The following is a 20,028-nucleotide window of genomic DNA, read 5'->3' as shown; positions in this document are numbered from 1 at the left end:
AAAGAATAAAAAGGAAAAAAAAAAATCAGAATCGAACCAATCCAGGCTGGTAATTTGAATCAAATTAATTCTGCAAGTTATTCGCAATACCCAGCCCTAAAAAACCCACCTCTCCACTTTCAGAGCAGATTTCAAACTCCAAAGTGCATTCTATGTTCTTCACTGTTGTGTTGAATAATTACCAACTTTACTACTCTTTACAGCCAACTGTCAATAAGCTAAATCAGCCTTCCAAAAATCAAGCTCATGCGCAGCTGCCAAATTTCACAGGAGATGTCTGCTTGCCGAAACTCTTCCAATAATTGTTGCTACTGTAACGGTTTATGAGAGCAGCATTAGTCTGCAGCTCCACTCACTCGCCTGGTGCTTCCATAATGACAACAGCTTGTGGGCTGTTGGGAGAAGCCTGCAGGTTGGTTAAACAATCTTTCCAGGAACCCTGAATCTGCTTAAACGACACGCTGCGGTAACAAAATTGGAAAGGTTATAATCACACGCTCGCGCTTGTTCCTGACGGTCTTAATCTCATCATTCACTTATTGCGGATCTCTTCGGCGTTGCTTGAAAGGATGAAGATGCTTCAAGTGTTTTGTAACAAAAGCTGTCCTGAACTGCTGCCAGTCCGGCTGATTATACCGGCCCGGCAAACGCCGCGGAATCGCTTTGCTCCATGTCGGGATTTGTGTGCTGAGAAGGACTGAGTCACAAAGTCATCCATGTTTGAAGAGGAGGCGATCATGAGGTCTGGGTTACTGCATGAGATAAAATTACAGAGTCTCACTGTTTTCTGTTTCGGTAAGTGGAATGTAATCCACGTCACATGACCCATTTATGTTCTACATCCAGGTTTTTGTCTGGTTTCTTGTTCGAGAGGCGTCAATCAACCCAAATCCAAGCATCACTACTGGTAAAAAGACCTAAAACAATGAAATACATGACACTACGGTGAAAAACTAACAAAAAAACAACCAGAAAAAACATTAATAACTGAAGCAAAAAGAAGTATCCACAACCAGAGTTACATCAGGATTCTAAAAACAAGGTGTGTTTGCGTCCATTTTAGGGATATGATTCCCTTTCCCCACGAAAAAACAAAACAAAATTCAGAAATATCGATTTTAAATAGCAACGAAAAAAAAAGCTTTCAGTTTGGCACACACCAAGTCTGGTGTAAAGTAATAAAACTATCAATAATAAACACTTCCAACTTTGACACTTCCAACATAAACATACTGGTATGCAGAAGGGATGCAACTATGAAGATAGATTAGTTGCAAAAAGTTCCTTAAAAAGGTTTTGTACTTGTAATAAGGAGGAGGACCTGGCGGCAGACAAGATGGCCGTTGAAAATCATTACCCAGAAGGAAGTTCAGAACCAGAATATCAGCACCCCACTCCCACGTACCAAACATTTAGATAAAAAAATAATGTTTTTGGTCTAAAAGAAAAACATAATTGGCAACCATAACAGTTAGGTTTTCTTTTTTTTTAACCTTTTAACACCCAAGATGTTTCTGTCAAAACCTACAAAGCTATTTCGCAACTCCTTACTCGATCAAAGTCAATGAGCCGATCCGCAGAGATTAGCAAATTTGTGCTGGTAAGAAACACTTTAAAGCGGCTTTTCTCCAATATCCAACACATTACTAACATAAAGGGTTATATTTCAGTGCAAAGCCACTTTTCGCATCGACAGAATAAGCGGATTCACGTTGATCGCACACAGAACTGAAGCTATCTGCGGTCAAACGTAAACACCGGTCAAGACTTAACAGTTTTACTTTTGTTAATATCTTTTAATAAAGAGTTTACCCTCTTTTGACATAGTTTAAGGTAATCCTGAACGCTCAAAAAAGCTTTAATAAAAGTTTCTACAACTCTAAAATCTATTGGAATTTCTACTTCCGGCTAATGATTTTCTCATCGTTTCTACCACCAGGTCCTCTTGGTATTAAGAGTTCTGCGTCTGTAAAAATGTTTCGTATCTCTAAAAAAATTAATTCTCCATCCGTAAAAATGTTTTTTACTGGTATTAAGACAATTGTGGGTCTGTAAAACTATTTTGAAACCGTATAAATGCTTCGTGTGTCCCAGTTACAGTTACAACTCTTTTGTTTCTCAACAAATCAACCAATCAGCAGCCTTTTACTGCCACCCAATCATTGCTGTGCTTGGACCAGGTGATCAAATGCATAATATTCATGCCAAAGACCAAAAAAATCAATAAAAGTTTCTTCATTCAACACAAAGAACAGAGAGACAGAAGATACTCAAAATATAGTAACTGATGTATTTTATTACGAAATTGCAATTAATAATAAAAAAAATAAAAATTCTAATAGTATCTTCCACCATTTCATCATGTCTGTTTTGCTAACATGAATATCAAACATCTGATCCACTGATCCAAGCATTGATTGGCTGATTCATGGAGAAGCAAAAGAACTGTACCTGAAACTGAGGTTTTGTAGTTGTAGATCACACAGATGTTTCACACAGACGAAGCAACTTTACGGACAAACTCATTTTCTAGTTAGGAAATATCTTTACAGGACAACACTTTTGCAACAAATCTAACTTCATACCACTCTCCCATGTTTTTGTTCAATGGTGTAGCACACGTTTTTTATGGCAACTCTAGTCTATCAGTGCACGTTTGTACGAGTGCATGAAAGCGTGCGAGCAACAAAGAAGCTTGAAGTGGGACAGAAAGGGAGAAAGGAGAGCTTCTGGCTCCCTAATCAAAGCAGGATGAGAAGAGAGAAGTCGTGGATTCGAGACTCTATGAAGGTCTGCCAACAGAACCGGCCAAAGGAGTGATCTGGGACCAAACGGGACGGCCAATTCCCACATTCAGAGACATTCTGGTCCCGTTACTCTGCACTGTCATGGCAGGGACAGAGTATATACCATCAGATTACTGCATGAAGCTGTAAAGTGCGCACCTGAATACTAGTTAGAACTTGTAACGTTTTCAGTGAAATTCACAGCTGGAGCAGCTTTTAGTCATTTTATTGGCCCTATTTTCAGCAGCAGTAATGATGTTCTTATTGGTAATCCAGTTGAATCTGTGGATGATGCAAAATGTTTCCAACAACCAAGTTTTCCCAGAAAAAACGGCGTTGTGGCGATGAATCCCAGCAGTTTAGCAGACAAGCACACCATAAACACCTTCAAAAGACTTTACAGCTCAAATAGTACAAATATTTTACAATTACAAATTTGTTTTAAGTAATTTTGATCAATTTCTTGGCTTTTTCAGAGTAAACCAAAGCTGCGCACTGCTTCCCAATAGCAGAGACGGACTAGAAACGCACAGATTGTTGACATTTAGGGCTTCCACAAACGACTATAGTGATTCTCCTGCTCCTTTCTGTACGTAAAAACTCAATTACATTTTCAGTAATTTCAGAAATCTCTGTATCAAAACGTTCAGCTTGTTCTGGACATTACTGCTTGTATTCTTGGTATTTATGTACTTCCTATGCCCCATAGGAAATCAATAAGAAAGTCTTCAAATTTCAAAATTTTAAGTAGATTAGCGACAAGCTTTTAAATATATTCATGGGCTATGTTTTCATCTTTTATAGTAATTTTTTTTTTTTTTAAAGTTAGAGTTTACCTATTATTTTAGCAATATGCTAACGTTTTTGGCAATTTTTTTTATCCAATAGGGTTAAGATACATTTACTGAGAAATTTTAGGCTACTTTGGAGTTTTGCTAGTATTTAAGCAACCCTGCTAGCTTTTTTGGCTAATTTGGTATATATACTGAGGTTTTTTTAAGCCAATTTGCAGTTTACTTAATATGTTAGCAACATGCTAACGTTTTTGACTAATTTGTTATCTACTAAGGCTTTTTTTAAGCTAATATATAGTTTAGCTTCTATTTTAGAAACAGGCTAACGTTTTGACCAATTTAGTTTACTAAGGAATTTTAGGCTATTTTTGAGTTTAGCTAGTATTTAAACAACGAGCTAGCTTTTTTTAGAATAATTTGGCATATTTAAGTAACACGCTAAATATTTTTGCAAAATTGACATGCATTAGGGATTTTTAAAGAAATTTTACTGCAAGTTTTTCTCAAATTTAGGTCAACTTCTTTCATAGTTGTTTAACAAAATTTCCAGTCTTTTAGCAAATTTAACATTTTGCAAATAGCTTTTGCATTTTCAAATACCTTCTGCAATTAAAGTAAATTGCATCACCATTTTCAGCAAAAAGCTTCAGCAACTACTTCAGCACTAGCATTATCTATGCACCTTTTCTAGCTTTCAATAGTTCACTAATCACTGATGTTTTTTTTTAATTAGTTGACTACTCGGACCACTTTCAACTGGCGTGATGTTGTGGTTCCTGAGTCTTCATAGAACTTCCTGTGACATCACAACTGACCTGGATTAGCACTACTGCACACGTGTGTCAAAGACAACGGCAGATAGAAAGTAACACCGTGGTTTTTAAGTATAAAAAACAAAAATACAAAATAACGACTAATTGACTATTAAATTAGTCATCGACTATTTTAATAGTCAACATAGTCGTGACTTATCGACTGATCGTGGCACCCCCCCCCATGACAACAGAGCAAACAGGTAAAAACAGAAGCCACGCCCACCTGTGGTACTGCGTCTGCAGGAACTGGAACTCCTCCTTGATGCGGTCCAGAGTTTCCGGGTAGGTCAGTTTCAGTGACTGGGGAGTGCCTGAAGCTGCGGCGGCAGCGGCTGCGGCGGCCGCCACCACCGAGGCCGAGGACCCAGGAGGAGGCTGCAGAGGAGCCTGGGAAAAAAAGACAGAAAAAAATATATATATATGATTTCTTTATAAACAATTTAATGAAAACCGAACTAAAAAACAACTCAATAGCTGAAATTTAAGGTTTACTAAAAAGAGGAACAGCAAAGAAAAGCCGCTTCACGAGTCTGTCCGGTCCGGTTTGAGTGTCGATCAGAGGTGGCCTGAGGAGGTTTCAGGAGGTCTTATGACTCAGACACAGCTGCCCTTCGGGGTGGATACGCCCCCCCAAAAAATGGGCAAACCTGTACAGGTGACCAGCAGGAAATATCGAGGTCACAAACCGCTCTGTGACCCCCTAGAGAGAAAATATTCATGCACGTGGTGCAGGCCACAGGTTGTAGTGAACACTTTAACAACACATAAGGAAGAAGCAGGCGAGACGCAGATGTGTCTCACAGATTTGTCATTTTTTCATTCCCAGAGATCCAGCACAAGGAGCACATTAGTGATGAGGCTGCTCCTCAAAGCAACCAACCCAAAAACCTGCAGGACCCGTGTGGTCAATCCCCGTCCAGGTGTGAATGTAACTAAGGTATAAAGGTCAGAAATCATGAGCTAAAGGTGAAATATGCGGAGTATGCAGTTAAAAATTCATTTCCCAACTCGTCTCAGGATCCAGAGGAATTTGACGGCTGCAGGACAGGCGGACAAAAGGCAGCGAGCAGCTGGGACGGTCAATGCAGTCTGTCTGAGGCTCCTCCCCTTCACAGCAGGAGGACCATCATGGAGTCACCACCGAAATGGGGATTTCATTCACAACTCAATTGGATTTCTGAGCCAACGTGATTTGACTAAACAGAGATTTGTCCAAATTCCCTTTAGAAATTATTTATTTTGTTATCATAAAAAGCTAATTTCACATTATCTCCACTAAACTATCTTTCAATCATCAAACTATTAATTCTTAAATAAAAAAAACAAGTTTTTTGGGTTTGAAGAAAAAATATATTTTCATTTAAAGGAAAACAACTTCATGGATTTGTGGAATTGTGGTTTAAATTTTAAGAACTTTAAGAAATAAATAAATAAATTTGATTCTGTCATTACATTTAAAAAACTCCAATTTTAGAGAATATTTCAATTTGATTTTTCATTGAAAAAGTTTTTTAAAGATTTTTTACTGAAATGTTTTCTTTCTAAATTATTTTTTACCAACATTTCTTTTTTAAATTTCTACATTTAAGTTTTTCTAAACTTGTTTCTTCCTAAATTAAATGTTTTTAATTTTTCCAAAGATATTTTATTTAATTTTAATATTTTTTTTCATTGAAGTGAACTTTTTTCCAAGAAAAATTCATTGGAAATTAAGTTTTTATTTTTCAAATAATTTCAAATATTTTTATGGATTTTTACAGTAAATAATTGTTTTTTAATATATTTTTTATTGTGCTTTTTTCAGACACATTTAATTTTTTTAATTGAAAATGTAATATTAAATAAAATATTCAAGATTTTTCATTAGTAATGACTTTTTATTTCAAATATTTTTCATTTATTTTTTTTCATTTAATATTAAACATTTTTCTAGGTTCCTATTTTTCAAAGATTTTTTATTAGAAGTCACATTTTGAAAAAAGATTTTTTTAATTAAAATTAATTTTTCAGAATAAGATTTTTCATTGAAAATGAAAATTGTTATTAAAAATGAAAAATCTCATTCCATTAAACAACAGCTGTTTAACAACAACCACTAGATGCATTAAAAATTAAGCATTTGAATCAAATTCTTCAGCAACAAGAATTTAAAAACTGAACCTGAGATTTTCTCCTGACAGGATCGTTTGACAGTCAGAAAACATCATCTCTGCAGTGGAACTTCTAGTAATTGTTTTTGTAGCAATGCTCCATATTTGAATTATCATCACTTTTGTTTTCATCCTATGCAGCCACATTAACCACGATCCCGCAGGGCGAATAATTTAGTGCTGCTCTCCAATTATGTTTTCCCTTTCGTTCTATCAAAAAGGTACGACCGTTTACAGAGCTTAGCCTGCGGCGAGATTTTTGTACTGAAAAAGGAGACCAAAGCAGCTGTTTGTTTGTTAAAGTCACGTAACTTTGTTGGTTTGTGTCTGCAGCTCGAGGAAAAGCAGTAGAAAAGGGCCTTAAAAACCCACCATGAGTCACTAAATGAACCACCTTTTATTTTGTAAAGCGTTACTTCCTGAGGAAATGACATCATGAAATGATCCACTTTTGGGATTCTGATGGATTATATCAAGCTGTTTAAGATTCAACAAAAGGAGAAAATAAAGACGTGAGTCACTTCAGGATGAGTTTGACCTTTTCTGGAAATTACCAACAACAATTTGAGAGGAAGTGCAGAAGAAAATGGATGCTCCAGGACGGGCGACCGCCCGATGTTCCTCTTCGTTTTTAACAAGCTGCTCTCAATCTGCCAGATTCCCTCACGGAAGCGTGAAGCCACAGGGACACGCTCCACCTTTGCCCACACTCGCCCCACATGGATATATATATACATACATATACAGGTTCTGTCAGTGCTGCACACACAGCTTCACAAAAACAGACACACAATTACCATTCAGAGGGAAAAAGGAGCACAAAGACTTTCTCCCAAAGAAAGGAGAAAATCTCACATCATTTCATTTTCAAGACATAAAAACACGACGGCATGCAGAAAGTCTGGCTTTTCCTAAACCGTAAGCTGGAGAACTTTCTAATGCGGCCTCAGTGCATCACAACATTCATACATAACCTGTAACTCCTCACAATTCCCATTAGCAAATGCTATTAGTCAGCCCCACCCCCTGACCTGACAAACAGCTGAGCAGGCTTTAAAGGAAGAGGTCAGGCTAATAAGCCGGCGTGATGACCTCGGGGGAATTTATCTGAGCGCCGACTCTCACTTGATCATTCCCTTTTCCCTTCCCGCCCCCACTGCAGCAAACAGCAAACAAGCCTTCTCCCCCTCAGCAAAGCTGATGTCGACTCGCTGTGAAGAAGGTTCACACGGGTCAGGTACACAGAGAGAGAACGCTCTTCAAAGACACTGTGAGGAAAATGGGGTTTTAAAGAGGTTTTTCTTATGATGGAGGACATATTTAAAAAATTAAGATTAAAATTACATTTCTGGGTAGGGCCTTCACTGACGATTATTTCAGTAGTCGATTAGTCACGATCATTGTGTCGATTAGTCACCGATTGTTGAGTCGATTAATCACCGATTATTGTGTCGATTAGTCACCGATTATTGTGTCGATTAGTCACTGATTATTGTGTCGATTAGTCACCGATTATTGACCGATTATTGTGTCCATTAGTCACCGATTATTGTGTCAATTAATCACCGATTATTGACCGATTATTGTGTCGATTAGTCACGATTATTGTGTCGATTAGTCACCGATTATTGTGTCGATTAGTCACGATTATTGTGTCCATTAGTCACCGATTATTGTGTCCATTAGTCACCGATTATTGACCGATTATTGTGTCGATTAGTCACGATCATTGTGTCCATTAGTCACCGAATTTTGTGTCGATTAGTCACCGATTATTGACCGATTATTGTGCCAATTAGTCACGATTAATGTGTCCATTAGAAACGATTATGGTGTCGATTAATCACCGATTATGGTGTCGATTAATCACCGATTATTGTTTCGATTAGTCAACGATTATTTTTTGATTAATTAACAAATATTTTTTTGATTGGTCAAAGATTCCTTTTCAATTCGTCAACGATTGTTTTTCAATTCGTCAACAATTATTTTCCGATTAGTCAACGATTATTTTTTTCGATTAGTCATCGTTTACATAATTGCTTTTTACAGAAGGTGATGGTGCTGGTACTCAGTCCATAGAGGTTTGCGTCCTGTATGGTATATATAGTATATATGGTATATAATGCATTCACAGAAATGGAAATCTTACATGTGTAGTTCATGAATTTTAATTGAATCTTATAACATATAAAACTTTCAAAGGGTAACCAAACACTAAATCAACTTTTTTTGTCCGTTAACCTCTATAAATGGGGCTTTGAAGGTGCTGTCTGTTGGTTGTTGCCAAATTTTTGATAAATTAAAATAAACCTGTTTAATTCCTGAGCTGTAAATAGTGGAGAACTGCAGCTTTCAGTGTTCCAGCTACATTAAGCTAACCTGCCAATCATAGATCCAAACCACACCTCCGCCACTCAGTCTGGCTCCACTAGCCCCGCCCCCTTTTTTGGGGGCATTTTTCAAATCTGGGGTGAGAATGGAGTCAGCCTAAAACTGCTGCGTTTGGTTACCCTTTAAAGGAGCCATATGTTCTGAATCATTCTGTTTCAGGTGATAGTTTGAGGCCGCTGTGCTGCTATGAAACACAATTTTGCTTCTTCTTCTATGGTTGAGGAAGTTCTATATCGCCTCCAAAAGTTCCTGTTGGGCTTCTGTATTCAAATGACTCTGTTGGTGGTTCTAATAATCTAAAATGGCTAATAAAAAAAAATAACAATGCGTCTACAATTTTCATATTTGACGTTGACTAATGGTTGACAGCTGTATTTCTGAGAATTTTTTTATATATAAATCGTTCTGAATCAAAAGCAAAAAACAAAAAAAAGGGAAAAATCGTATTTGCGATGTAGGAAATAGCAGAGCACCACAATGGGGTGGGGCCACAAGCTCCGCCCCATTCTGATGCTCTGCTAATGTTATTTGAGGGTGTGAGGGGCTAGAAACCATGTAAACAAAGAGCTCTCAGCAACGGGAAGAGGGGCGGAGTTGCTCCATACATCTCAGGCAAATTTGGAAAGAATCTGCAGAAACTTTGTCCTAGAAAATGACAGGTTTATGATTTTGGCTAAAAACAGCTTCATTAAACGCTTGATCGGAGTGGGACTTTAGTATTTTATATCATGCATCACAATAACCCAACAGAGGATATTTATATTTGATCAAGTAACCAACTATTCAGAAAAAGACGAGATGACTTTTCTGTGGAAGAAAAGCTTTTTTTTTTTAAGTCAAAGCTGCTTTTATCTGATTAAAGAGGAAAAACAATCCAATAAAGCTGTTTTATATTTTGTCATAATGAGGAATTACAATATGTTTCAACCAGTGCAACACAACCAAACAGCTGTAACATTTTATCAGCGGTATCACCGCCGGTGGATGATACGGCAAAAACTGACGGAGAAATAAAAAAAAAAAAAACCTCCTCGCATAAATGGAGACATGAAAGAGCATTAACGATGTGGTTTTCCATGAATGAAATCGTTCCCATTTTCATCCGAGTCACCTCTAATTGCACCACAAGACGGAAACCACCGTGACCTCACATCTTTGCTTTAAACCCCCACCCTCAAGGAAAAAAAGTCCAGATGCAACAACACAATCCAAGAACAAGCAGAGAGGCCGTTCTCCAGCAGTCACCACAAGCACGGATTCACAAATGACCACAAATGACCTGCCAGCAACACAAATCTGCATCTCAGGCTTTCCATCCACACAAAGTCACACTTGATGTCGATTTTTTCTTTTTTTTTGATAAACCCACATTTTAGTTTTAAATTTGTCAAAAAAGATGGAGGCGAATTAAAGAAGAAATGTCTTTTTTAGATAAATACGTGTCTGTCCACGTGTGTCGATTAAACCAAAGAAAGTTCCATCTAGTGCTACACGTCCAAAGTGTGGAACCGTGGACCAAATCCGGCCTGCATTAAACTGTGTACCAGCTCCAGGTTTCTGTCATGATATTCATCACATCAGCCTCCAGCTCGTCCTAAAACTGTGACGATTTCTTGATTGTGATTGGCTAAACTTGGTCTCAAGTCGTAGTCAGTAACCCTGTGACTACGCAGTGGCAGGACTCTTCTGTGACGCTTTCTGGCTCATTTTTAGAATAAATGAATAGATTTGTTTCTGTGATCAAAACCAAAGTGTTTAATTTTTCTGAATAAGATCATTATTTGTTATTTTCCTGTTCACAGGATTTACATTGACGAGTCCGGAGTATACTCCGCCGTCACCCAACAGCAGCTGGGTTAGGCTCCAGCAGCCGTAAGCGATTAATCAGGTAAATGTACAAGTTTTCAAAGAGCATTTAATAATGAAATCACTGTGAAATTTCAGGTGAACCCAAATGTATTTTTTTTAGTGTAAAGATTTGAGGCAGAATCGTGAAACATAAATTTTCCAGAGTTGCTCAAGTTAAATACTGTTTTGTCTTTGGGCTTATATTAAATTATGACTGAATTGCTGTTATTTATTCATTCATTTTATCTGTGCATAAAAAAGCAGGTTGAGATCACACTTTCCTGCAAGACAGAGTTCTTTTTATTATTATTATTTTACGTGGTGGAAAACATGAGATCAAAACTTAATTTACTGATAAAAGTCAAATAATGGAACATTGATAATGACAATGAAAGGAAAATGTATTATTCCTAAAACACTAAATAGAAATGTGGAGTAATATGGAGCCATGGCTCTATGATAGGACAGTTACAGCACCACTGTGACCTGATGGTAAAAATGTGGACGGTTTATTCAAATATTACATTTAAACACTTTTTTTTCTGCAAAAACTGTTGGACCGCAATGCATTGTGGTCTATATTATTTATTGTAGTGAGCATTAATGCACGCTAGTTTTTTGCAAAGACTTCTGGGAAATTTCGATTTTGGAATGATAGATTTGAACAGCACCATTCACTTCTGAAGGAATTTGGATGTAATGAAAATATTTTGAACAGTATTCATGGGGGCCAGCAGGCTCCACCTACTTAAATCCAGGCCTCTGATTGGTCAGTTTATAAAAAATGAGTGTTATAAAAAACAAGTTAAAATAAAGTTATCGATCAAGAATGGTTATTCTGACCAACAGAATGACTAACAGCTGTTTATTTCTCTCTAGAGGTCTATGGAGTTTTGGCTTCTTGGAGCCACTTACTCTCAGTCCAGTTCTTAAATACAGTCAATGGTTCCATCCTCTTGTCAATAAAGACTCATTCAGATTTTGTCTTCAATCTGTTTCCAAAAACAACCAATATGTCACTAATCCGTTCTGCAGATCACCAGATACCGCAATGCAATTTGGTTTGAGCCGAACTTTGCCTTAAAGTGGGCGGGGTTTTAGTTGGCTCAGAACTCCAAAGATGTCTTCCTGTGTGGCTACGCAACTTGATTTTCTAACTACGTCTCATCACAACAATAGAGAACACCCAGACTGTGGAGAAACTATTGGGTTGTGAGTCTTTTAATAAAGCTGTGAAATCAAACGATTACAACATCCACAGACATCCTGATCCATCTCTGGGATTATTCAAAGCCAAGAAAGAAAATAAAAAGCTCCAGAATTTTACTAGAATGTCTTTTCTGCAGATGAACCTTCATCCTGTTTCCCTCAGTGATTCTCAAATCATCAGTTTAGTGTTACTGCAGTTGAAAGGACCGGAGGGATTTATCATGGAGCCAAAACTAAACACAAAAAACTAAACACAAAAAACTAAACACGAAGTCGGATTTCAGTGGTGTTACAATTGATGCTCAATAGGGGATTGGTTGATAAAATCAATTTTAATTGATCTAACCTCAAAAGATCAATAATCGATCCGTAAAAATATAGATTGATCCAACACATGAGCTAGCTCGATGCTAACTTATAATGGGATTTCCCATAGGACGGCTAATGCTAACGCTTGGTCGACCTACACATACAGATAACAACATTACTGACCAAATGAACATCTTTATATGAGTTTTCCAAACTCTTAAGGAAATATTTTTAAAGTAACCATTTGTGGTCAAAAGCAGTTTTTTGTTCATACTTTCTTCTTCTTCTGGAATAAGGTGTACTTCTATAGCACGATCGCCACCTAGTGGCTAAACTGAAACGCCCTCCAGGAGAAGCAGAACAATTGTTGAAGGTTCTCCATTTGAGAATCCATGTATGCTATTAATAATCTCATTATTTCACTAATACGTTCTACAGTATGTGAACTGGATCAGATTAATATGAAAATCTCCAAAACATGTATAGATTATTAATGTATTTCTAAACAAATGTGTCTAAATCTGTAAACTCATAATCTAATTGAAAGGATCAAAAGAATCAGAAAAAAAATTGGAGTCAAATCGATCCAGGCTCTGGTGAATCAAATCGATTCTGGAAATTATTGGCGATACCCAGAGCTAATGCTAAAATCTAAAAATATAAATAAAGACTCAAGCAATAGGAAGTTTCTGCTGATAAGCTTCACTGTTGTAGTCCTGCTGTGACCATGAGGAGTAACCATCACCGCTTCTTATCCAATGTCTGTCATCTGATCCCCTGCGAGGATCACTAAGCTCTAAGGACATCAAAATCACCACCTCTGTCGTGGATTATTGTTCGTATTCATCTGAAAATGCACAAAACCCAAACTGGAATAAATGCATCAGATAAAGAACCTTAAAAAAGGTGATTTTTTGAGTGGTAGGTGGAGTTACATTTTAGTTTCTGAGAACTGAACTATTTTATTAGTCGGTCTAGATTGGGACATCATCATCTTTCCAGGAGGTCCTTGATCGGAATCGAAACCCCCCCCCCAAATTGTAAAAAATAATAGAAAAACTTTATTTTAACAGGTGATCTGAACAGTTACATTTTTTTTTGTTTCAACCTTAAATAAACCAGAGTTCCTACAAGTTTCTGACTGTTTTTAGGACTTTTTAAGGCCATGATTAAGAAAACTTAAGACCAATTTTTCAGCCTATTTCTCATTTTATGGATTTATGCCCATTATATGTTTCAAACTGTAGCTGCTTATCTTGTCGTTTGTGGTCAGTGTTGGGATGCTTTTTTTAACTGGTTTATTTCCATTATATAATCCAAAACATTTGTGGTTAAAAATTTACATTTTCCACAAGAAATATGAAACAGAGATGTTTAAAATAGCACAATTTTTAAGGCTTTGATATAAAAATTACAGACTTTAAGTCTTTTTTCTTGTACGTTTTCCAAATTTAGAAATTTGATGCTTTTGAGGCTTTTTAAAACCCCACAAGAACCTTTTATTTATGTTTTACAATTCTGAACATTCATGTTTTTGAAAGTAACAAAACAAATACCATGATGTTCATCAGTACACGTCACCAATCAACTTCTGTTTCAAACCTTCAAAATAAGAGATCACTTTTGTTTTAAACAGTTCTTAATTTTTTTTTTATAAGGCTGCATCCAAAACCTCGACGGTTTCAACGGTAAAAACATGAACTTAGATCCATGTACTGCATTCAAACAGAAAAGACTTCTGCTTCAGCCTGAAGTTGGATCATTTCTGCTTACAGACAATGATGCCGCCATGTCCATCTCATCTTTTTTTTTTACTTTCTCCTTTATTTAAAGAATAAAAAAACAAGGGTTTAAATATTTGATATTAGCATCGACCAACACGTATCAGCAACAATCAAATCCCTAGAAAGCAGTGGAGCTCAAATTAGTGACGTCTCAACTTCTTAATTCGTAGATTAAGGAAACATAAACATAAAGAAATCATTTTAATTTATTTAAAAACGGAGGCAGTATTTTTTCTTTGTTATCTAAACAGATCCGACTGTCCTTTTCTACCAAATACGCCTGTCTTCAGACCACTGATTACTCTGGTGACGCCCCGAGTTCATCATCTAAGTCAGGGGTGTCAAACTGAATCGCACAGGGGGGCTAAATCCAAAACACACCTGAGGTCGCGGGCCGAACAGGATAAACATTTATTAAACACTCTAAAACTACATTTTTAAAACTTTAAAACTGTAACTTCTTAATATAATTATGAACTATATATATATAGCATTACCTGTGATAATGCTAGTATCAATGCTGTAAGATGAAATTGGCCACTGAAGATGCTAGTGCTGATGGTCGAAGATGCTGAAATTGATAGCTAAGAATGCTGAAGCTGATAGCCAGCTAAAATATTAAGTGAATGCCAAATTAGCCTTATAAAAAAAAAAAAAAAAAAGCATAGGTTAGCCAAAACAGCTAGCATGTAGCTGAAATATTAGCTAAACTCCAAAATAGCCTAAAAAAATCTTAGTAAATGCCAAAATAGTTCAAAAAGCTAGCATAATTCCAATTTTTTTTAACTTTAAAAGTGAAAATTTTTAACAAAATTCTAAATAATAAAAAGGCAGGAATATTATTCCAGAATAAATCAACTTAAACCTTAAATAACTTTCAATATTTTACTCTCCATAAAAATATATTTTGTCAAAATGATACAAATTAGAGATGAGAGGAAGATAACATCGGGTCATTAATTACAATAAAATAAAATTACCCAGAGGGCCAGATCCGGCCCCCGGGCCTTGACTTTGACACGTGTTCTAAGTAAACCCCCCCTCCCCCTCCCTTCTCGTCCATTTGACCATAGGAACCAATGGCACTAATCCTGAACGTGCATGTCCAGTCAGTACGTGCACGTGTACCAACCTCTGAATCTCTAAAGCAGGTCACCGTGTCACGTTCATTCAGAATTCCTCCTTAAATCTCCTTCCAACGTGAAAACAAACCTCCTCGTTCCTCCCCCTCTTACATCCAGCTCTGAGCTCCGAACTGGGGAAATTTGCTGGTAATCTTTCAATGATGACTTCACATAGAGGGGGGGGCTCCCAGGCACCTGTTTCATTAACGTCACCCCCCGCCCCCCGCTCCCATCTCCTTCCTCCCGCATGCCTCGTTATTCAAATTTCCCTGCTGTCAGACCGCATTAGCGGAGCGCCGCGATTTGTCTGTCGGCCGGCTTAATTGCTGGCAGTGCCTTCTTTTATTAGGTAACCCCCCCAGCTCGTTTGTTCCCTCCACCGAGACGCACCTCCATAACAGCCTGAGTAAACCCTCAGACTCTCCTCCCTCAGCCTTTCTTCCCGCTCCCTAATTGCTGGTTGAGGAAAGTAGGCGAGCGCCTGATCGATGGCGAGCTCTCGCCGCCGGACAGCAGCCGTGATAAAGAGCTAAATGCATACGAGGGATGTGGTGGAGGGAGGTGGAGATCTCTCAGTCTGCACCCAAACTCAACACAATCCACAGATTCAAGGAGGTAAAGGCAGCGAATGACAAATGAAGGTTTAATACGACTGTAACGATCAATCGACTCAATCAATACAGTGATTTCTGTTCCTACCATCCAACCAGATCGATTTGATTGTCTTTATCAGCCAATAGTTCTGGGCGATATGAAGAAAATAAATAAATAAATGTATATAGTCATATGACCCACTCTAGGGATGGGTATCGATTAGAATTTCCAGAAACAACTCGATTAACAAGAGCCTGAAATGATTTGATTCAGATTTTTTTCGATTCTTTCGATTCTTCAGTTCAGTTTTGAGTTTAATGATGAGATTGTTAATATCATCCAGTGTTACATGATTCTCTAAAGGAGAAGTTCTAACTAAAATGTTCAGATCATCAACATTGTAAACTGTGTTCTGCTTCTCCTGGAGGACGTTTGAGTTTGGCCACTAGATGGCGATCGCGTTATAGCATTACAGCTTATTCCAGAAGAAGAAGAAAGTATGAACATAAATCGTTGTGTTTGACCACAGATCGTTACTTTAAAAAAATATATTTCCTTAAAAGAGTTTGGAAAACTCATAAAGATGTTCATTTAGTCAGCAATTTATGTTTAGGTCGACCGAGCGTTAGCATTAGCCGTCCTATGGGGAATTCCATTAAACGTTAGCATCAAGCTAGCCGACTTTAGCTTTATTTTCGAAATCGATTTATATTTTTATGAATCGATTATTGATCTATTAAGCTTGAATCGATTCAAATCGATTAATTTAAAATTGATTTTTTTAACCAACCTTTATTTTGAAGGGTTTGAAATGGAAACTCGCCAGTCACAAACATTTTCTCCTATTGGTCGAATAAAAGGTTAGAGAGTTAGTCGCCACATAGTGAGTAAATGTTTGTATCTAATTATGTTAAAAAATTCTCATTTTGGTGATTTTTTTGGACCTCTCCACTTCCGCTCATTAGACACCAAACCCTCGCAGTAACTTCCATCTTCTCTGTACTCGAGTACAATCTGCTCCCAAAATTCAGAGTATGAATATTCTCAACGTAAAAGATCCCTGATTCACGATCTTTACTGATATAGTGGAGTGTAGTCAAATCTATTTTTAGATGCACCGATTATGATCCATAAACGATTCTGATCGTTTTATGAATTTTAAAAAGTCAAAGAATTGAGATTATTTCAAGTAAAAGTAAAAAGAGGAAATAAATGTGAAGTGTTTTTATTTCTGACATTTTTGAAGAGCACACAAACATGGCCGACCTTCCAGATCTCATCCGACCGACCCGAACTTCACTTAAAGCAGGAGCGTCAAACTTAACACACCTTAATAAACCTTTATTGAACATTTATTGAAAATGGAAGGAAAAAACAGCCTAAATTAGCCAAAATAGCTAGCATGTAGCTAAAATATTGGCTAAACTCCAAAATGAACTAAAAAAAAAAGCTCAAAGAAATATGCCTAAATTAGCCAAAACAGCTAGCACGTAGCCACTGCTAGCTAAACTCCACAACTAAAAAAAACAAGTGAAAAGTCTATATTAGTCAAAACAGCTAGCACGTAGCTGATATATTAGCTAAACTCGAAATTTGCCTAAAAAATCTTAGTAAATGCCAAAATAGTCCAAAAACCTAGAAGAATTCCAATTTTTAAAACGCTAAAACCGTAACTTTTTAACTAACTAATTAGTAAGAATAGCAAATAATAAAATAAATAATAATAAAAAAGGCAGGAATATTATTCCAGAATAAATCAACTTAAACCTTAAATAACTTTCAATATTTTACTCTCCATGAAAATATAATTTATCTAAATTCTCCAAGTTAGAAATAAGCGCAAGATAACATCGGACCATTAATAACCATAAAATAAAACCTGGAGGGCCGGATAGAATTATCTGGAGGGCCAGATCCGGCCCCCGGGTCTAGACTTTTGTGCCTTAAAGTGACTGTCTGGAAGCTTTTTGGCTTTATGCTGTCGAGTTAGGTAAGTTATGTCACACTAAATTAAATATGTAGGGAACACAATAAATGCGTGGCTAGCTAGAAACTAGTTATTCATTTTGACGCGAGTTAACCCTTAAACACCAGAGGCGGCGGCGCTGACACTCAAACACAAAATCTTCAACATACTGTAACTTTTCAACCGCTAACACAATAATTCCAGTAGATTCTGAAGGAGAAAAGCGCCTCGATCTACAGCGCTGCACAGTACGGAAGTATTTCATTTTTTTCTGTTTTTAATACACTTATTCATCACCTAAACATGTCAACCTTGTGCCATCCTAAAATGTTTACATTAAGCGGGGTCATCTGGACCCCTAAGAGAGCTTGAGGGTCAACAGAATCTTTGGAGTCAAATAAGAATATTTGTACATTTAAAAAATGTACATGTATTGGTTAATTCTAGATTTCTTTAATAATGCATATGTTGAATAAGTTCTTTTTTTCTCACTAGAATCTCTTTTTTACCCAGAAAGATTGTCTTAAAGCGAAGTTGCTAACTTTATCTTAGCAATCGTTTATATTTTATGTTTTTGGACCATTACCGATGTGAGGTCTGTTGAGACATTTGTGATGTAATATGGGAACATTTAAATAAAACTGAGATTTTAACAGTGAATCAGCTGATTGTGACGTGGAAAAAGAAACTTTTTATACCGAAATGCAACATTTTAGAACTAAAAGTGTTGACAAACTGTGGAGAACATTTTCAAATTTGTTGTTCAATCATCCACAAAAGCGATTTTTAGGTTTCGTTTACTGTTGAACTTAAGCAGAAGATCGACAGGAAAAAAAAAACATGTTTTTTCTGTCAAAGTCTTGTTGATTCTGATCTACTGTTCAATTCAATTTTATTCATTTAGCCTAAAATCACAAAGAAAATTGGACTCGTTGGGCTTCACGTCAGTAATTTACAGATGCAGAAAATGAGTCATAAAATATAAACTGTAGCTAAAAACTAAACAGATTTTAAAAAATTGTTATCTGTTCTAAATAAAGATATAAATGCTGGTAATTTCATACGTAACATTTTATTTTTTATGCAGTGAAAAGACAAACATAAACCAACAAACATTAAAAAGGAAGAATTGTAAGAATTAAGAATTTTTAGTCAGTGACTCAGATCGTTCAAAATGAACAAATATCTACGATGAATCATGTTGAAAACCAAAGAATGATCATTTAAATCGCTGTACTCGTCTCTCCAACACGTTTCTCAAAGTAGAAATATGGGAAAACTTCCAGGCTAGAACCGGGAGAACGTTTTCCGTTTGACTTCCCGACACGACGACCCGGTTCTGAGGAGGAAGGCTTCACTTTCACACCTTCACCGTTAAATATACATGAGAGCCTTACATTTTCAGATGTTTGGGAGGCGCTAGGAATTCTGGGAACTTTTCTTCATAGAGGAAGCCATTTAAAGTAAAATTATCTACAGATTATTGACGAATTCTGTAGGAAAATTCCTGATAATTAAGATTTTTCTGGGTTAAAAAACTATAATGACCATGAAAAAGATTTTTTTCTTAAAGATGACATGAAAACTGATTTTTTTTTTTACTTTTTTATGCTATTTTTAAAGAAACTGGGGCACTTTGACACTTCTTGGGCCAAACAAAACACAGACAGAAAAAGACTAACAGGGTAAATACTATTTTTAAAATTGTTTTTGCTAATATTACAATGAAATGAAAAAATATATAAAATTACATTTCAAACATAATATTAATATAATAATGTGCATTTCCACCAAAAACATATACTTTTAATTTGGTAAATCATTCAGAAACTGAAACTTCAGCACAAAATTCAATTTCACAATAATGGTCCATCATTTTTTTAAATAATGACGAATTTTCTCTATTTTTAAATATTTATTTACCACCTAAATAATTAACGTAACATTTAATTGAGTCAAATATATTTATCTAAACATTAAAAGGTTTTTGGATTACTTATTTTGTGCCGTTTTTGTCATTTAAAAAAATGTAAAAAAAATATTTTAGATTTCTGCAACTTTAATAATATATAAGGGAAGTTTTCTCTGATACATGCTTTTATGTTTTAAAATAATAAAATGTTTATTTCTTTAAAATAGAAACAAAGCAGAAAAGAAGAGAAAAGATATTAACAATTAAAACTAAAATCTGTTTTTCAGCAGAAACATTTGACCGTGATTGTTAGCAGACTGATTTTTTTTTTGCATTTTCCATA

At 36.2% G+C, this 20,028-nt stretch overlaps 1 protein-coding gene across 6 annotated transcripts in view; it reads right to left on the bottom strand.

Annotated features, from left to right (window-relative positions):
• tle2a (TLE family member 2, transcriptional corepressor a) overlaps positions 1-20,028 on the bottom strand; it is a 47,582-nt gene that overhangs the window by 24,786 nt on the left and 2,768 nt on the right. For all 6 annotated transcript variants that reach the window (XM_024278864.2, XM_024278866.2, XM_024278867.2 and 3 more), the window contains exon 2: positions 4,619-4,782. In XM_024278864.2, the coding sequence (XP_024134632.1) occupies positions 4,619-4,782 (164 nt within the window). The remainder of the gene's footprint in view (positions 1-4,618; positions 4,783-20,028) is intronic.

The sequence above is a fragment of the Oryzias melastigma genome, linkage group LG4 (assembly GCF_002922805.2).
Source record: "Oryzias melastigma strain HK-1 linkage group LG4, ASM292280v2, whole genome shotgun sequence".
Lineage (NCBI taxonomy): Eukaryota > Metazoa > Chordata > Actinopteri > Beloniformes > Adrianichthyidae > Oryzias > Oryzias melastigma.
The sequence above is the reverse complement of the archived record's forward strand: the minus strand, read 5'-3'. Positions and strand labels throughout refer to the sequence as shown.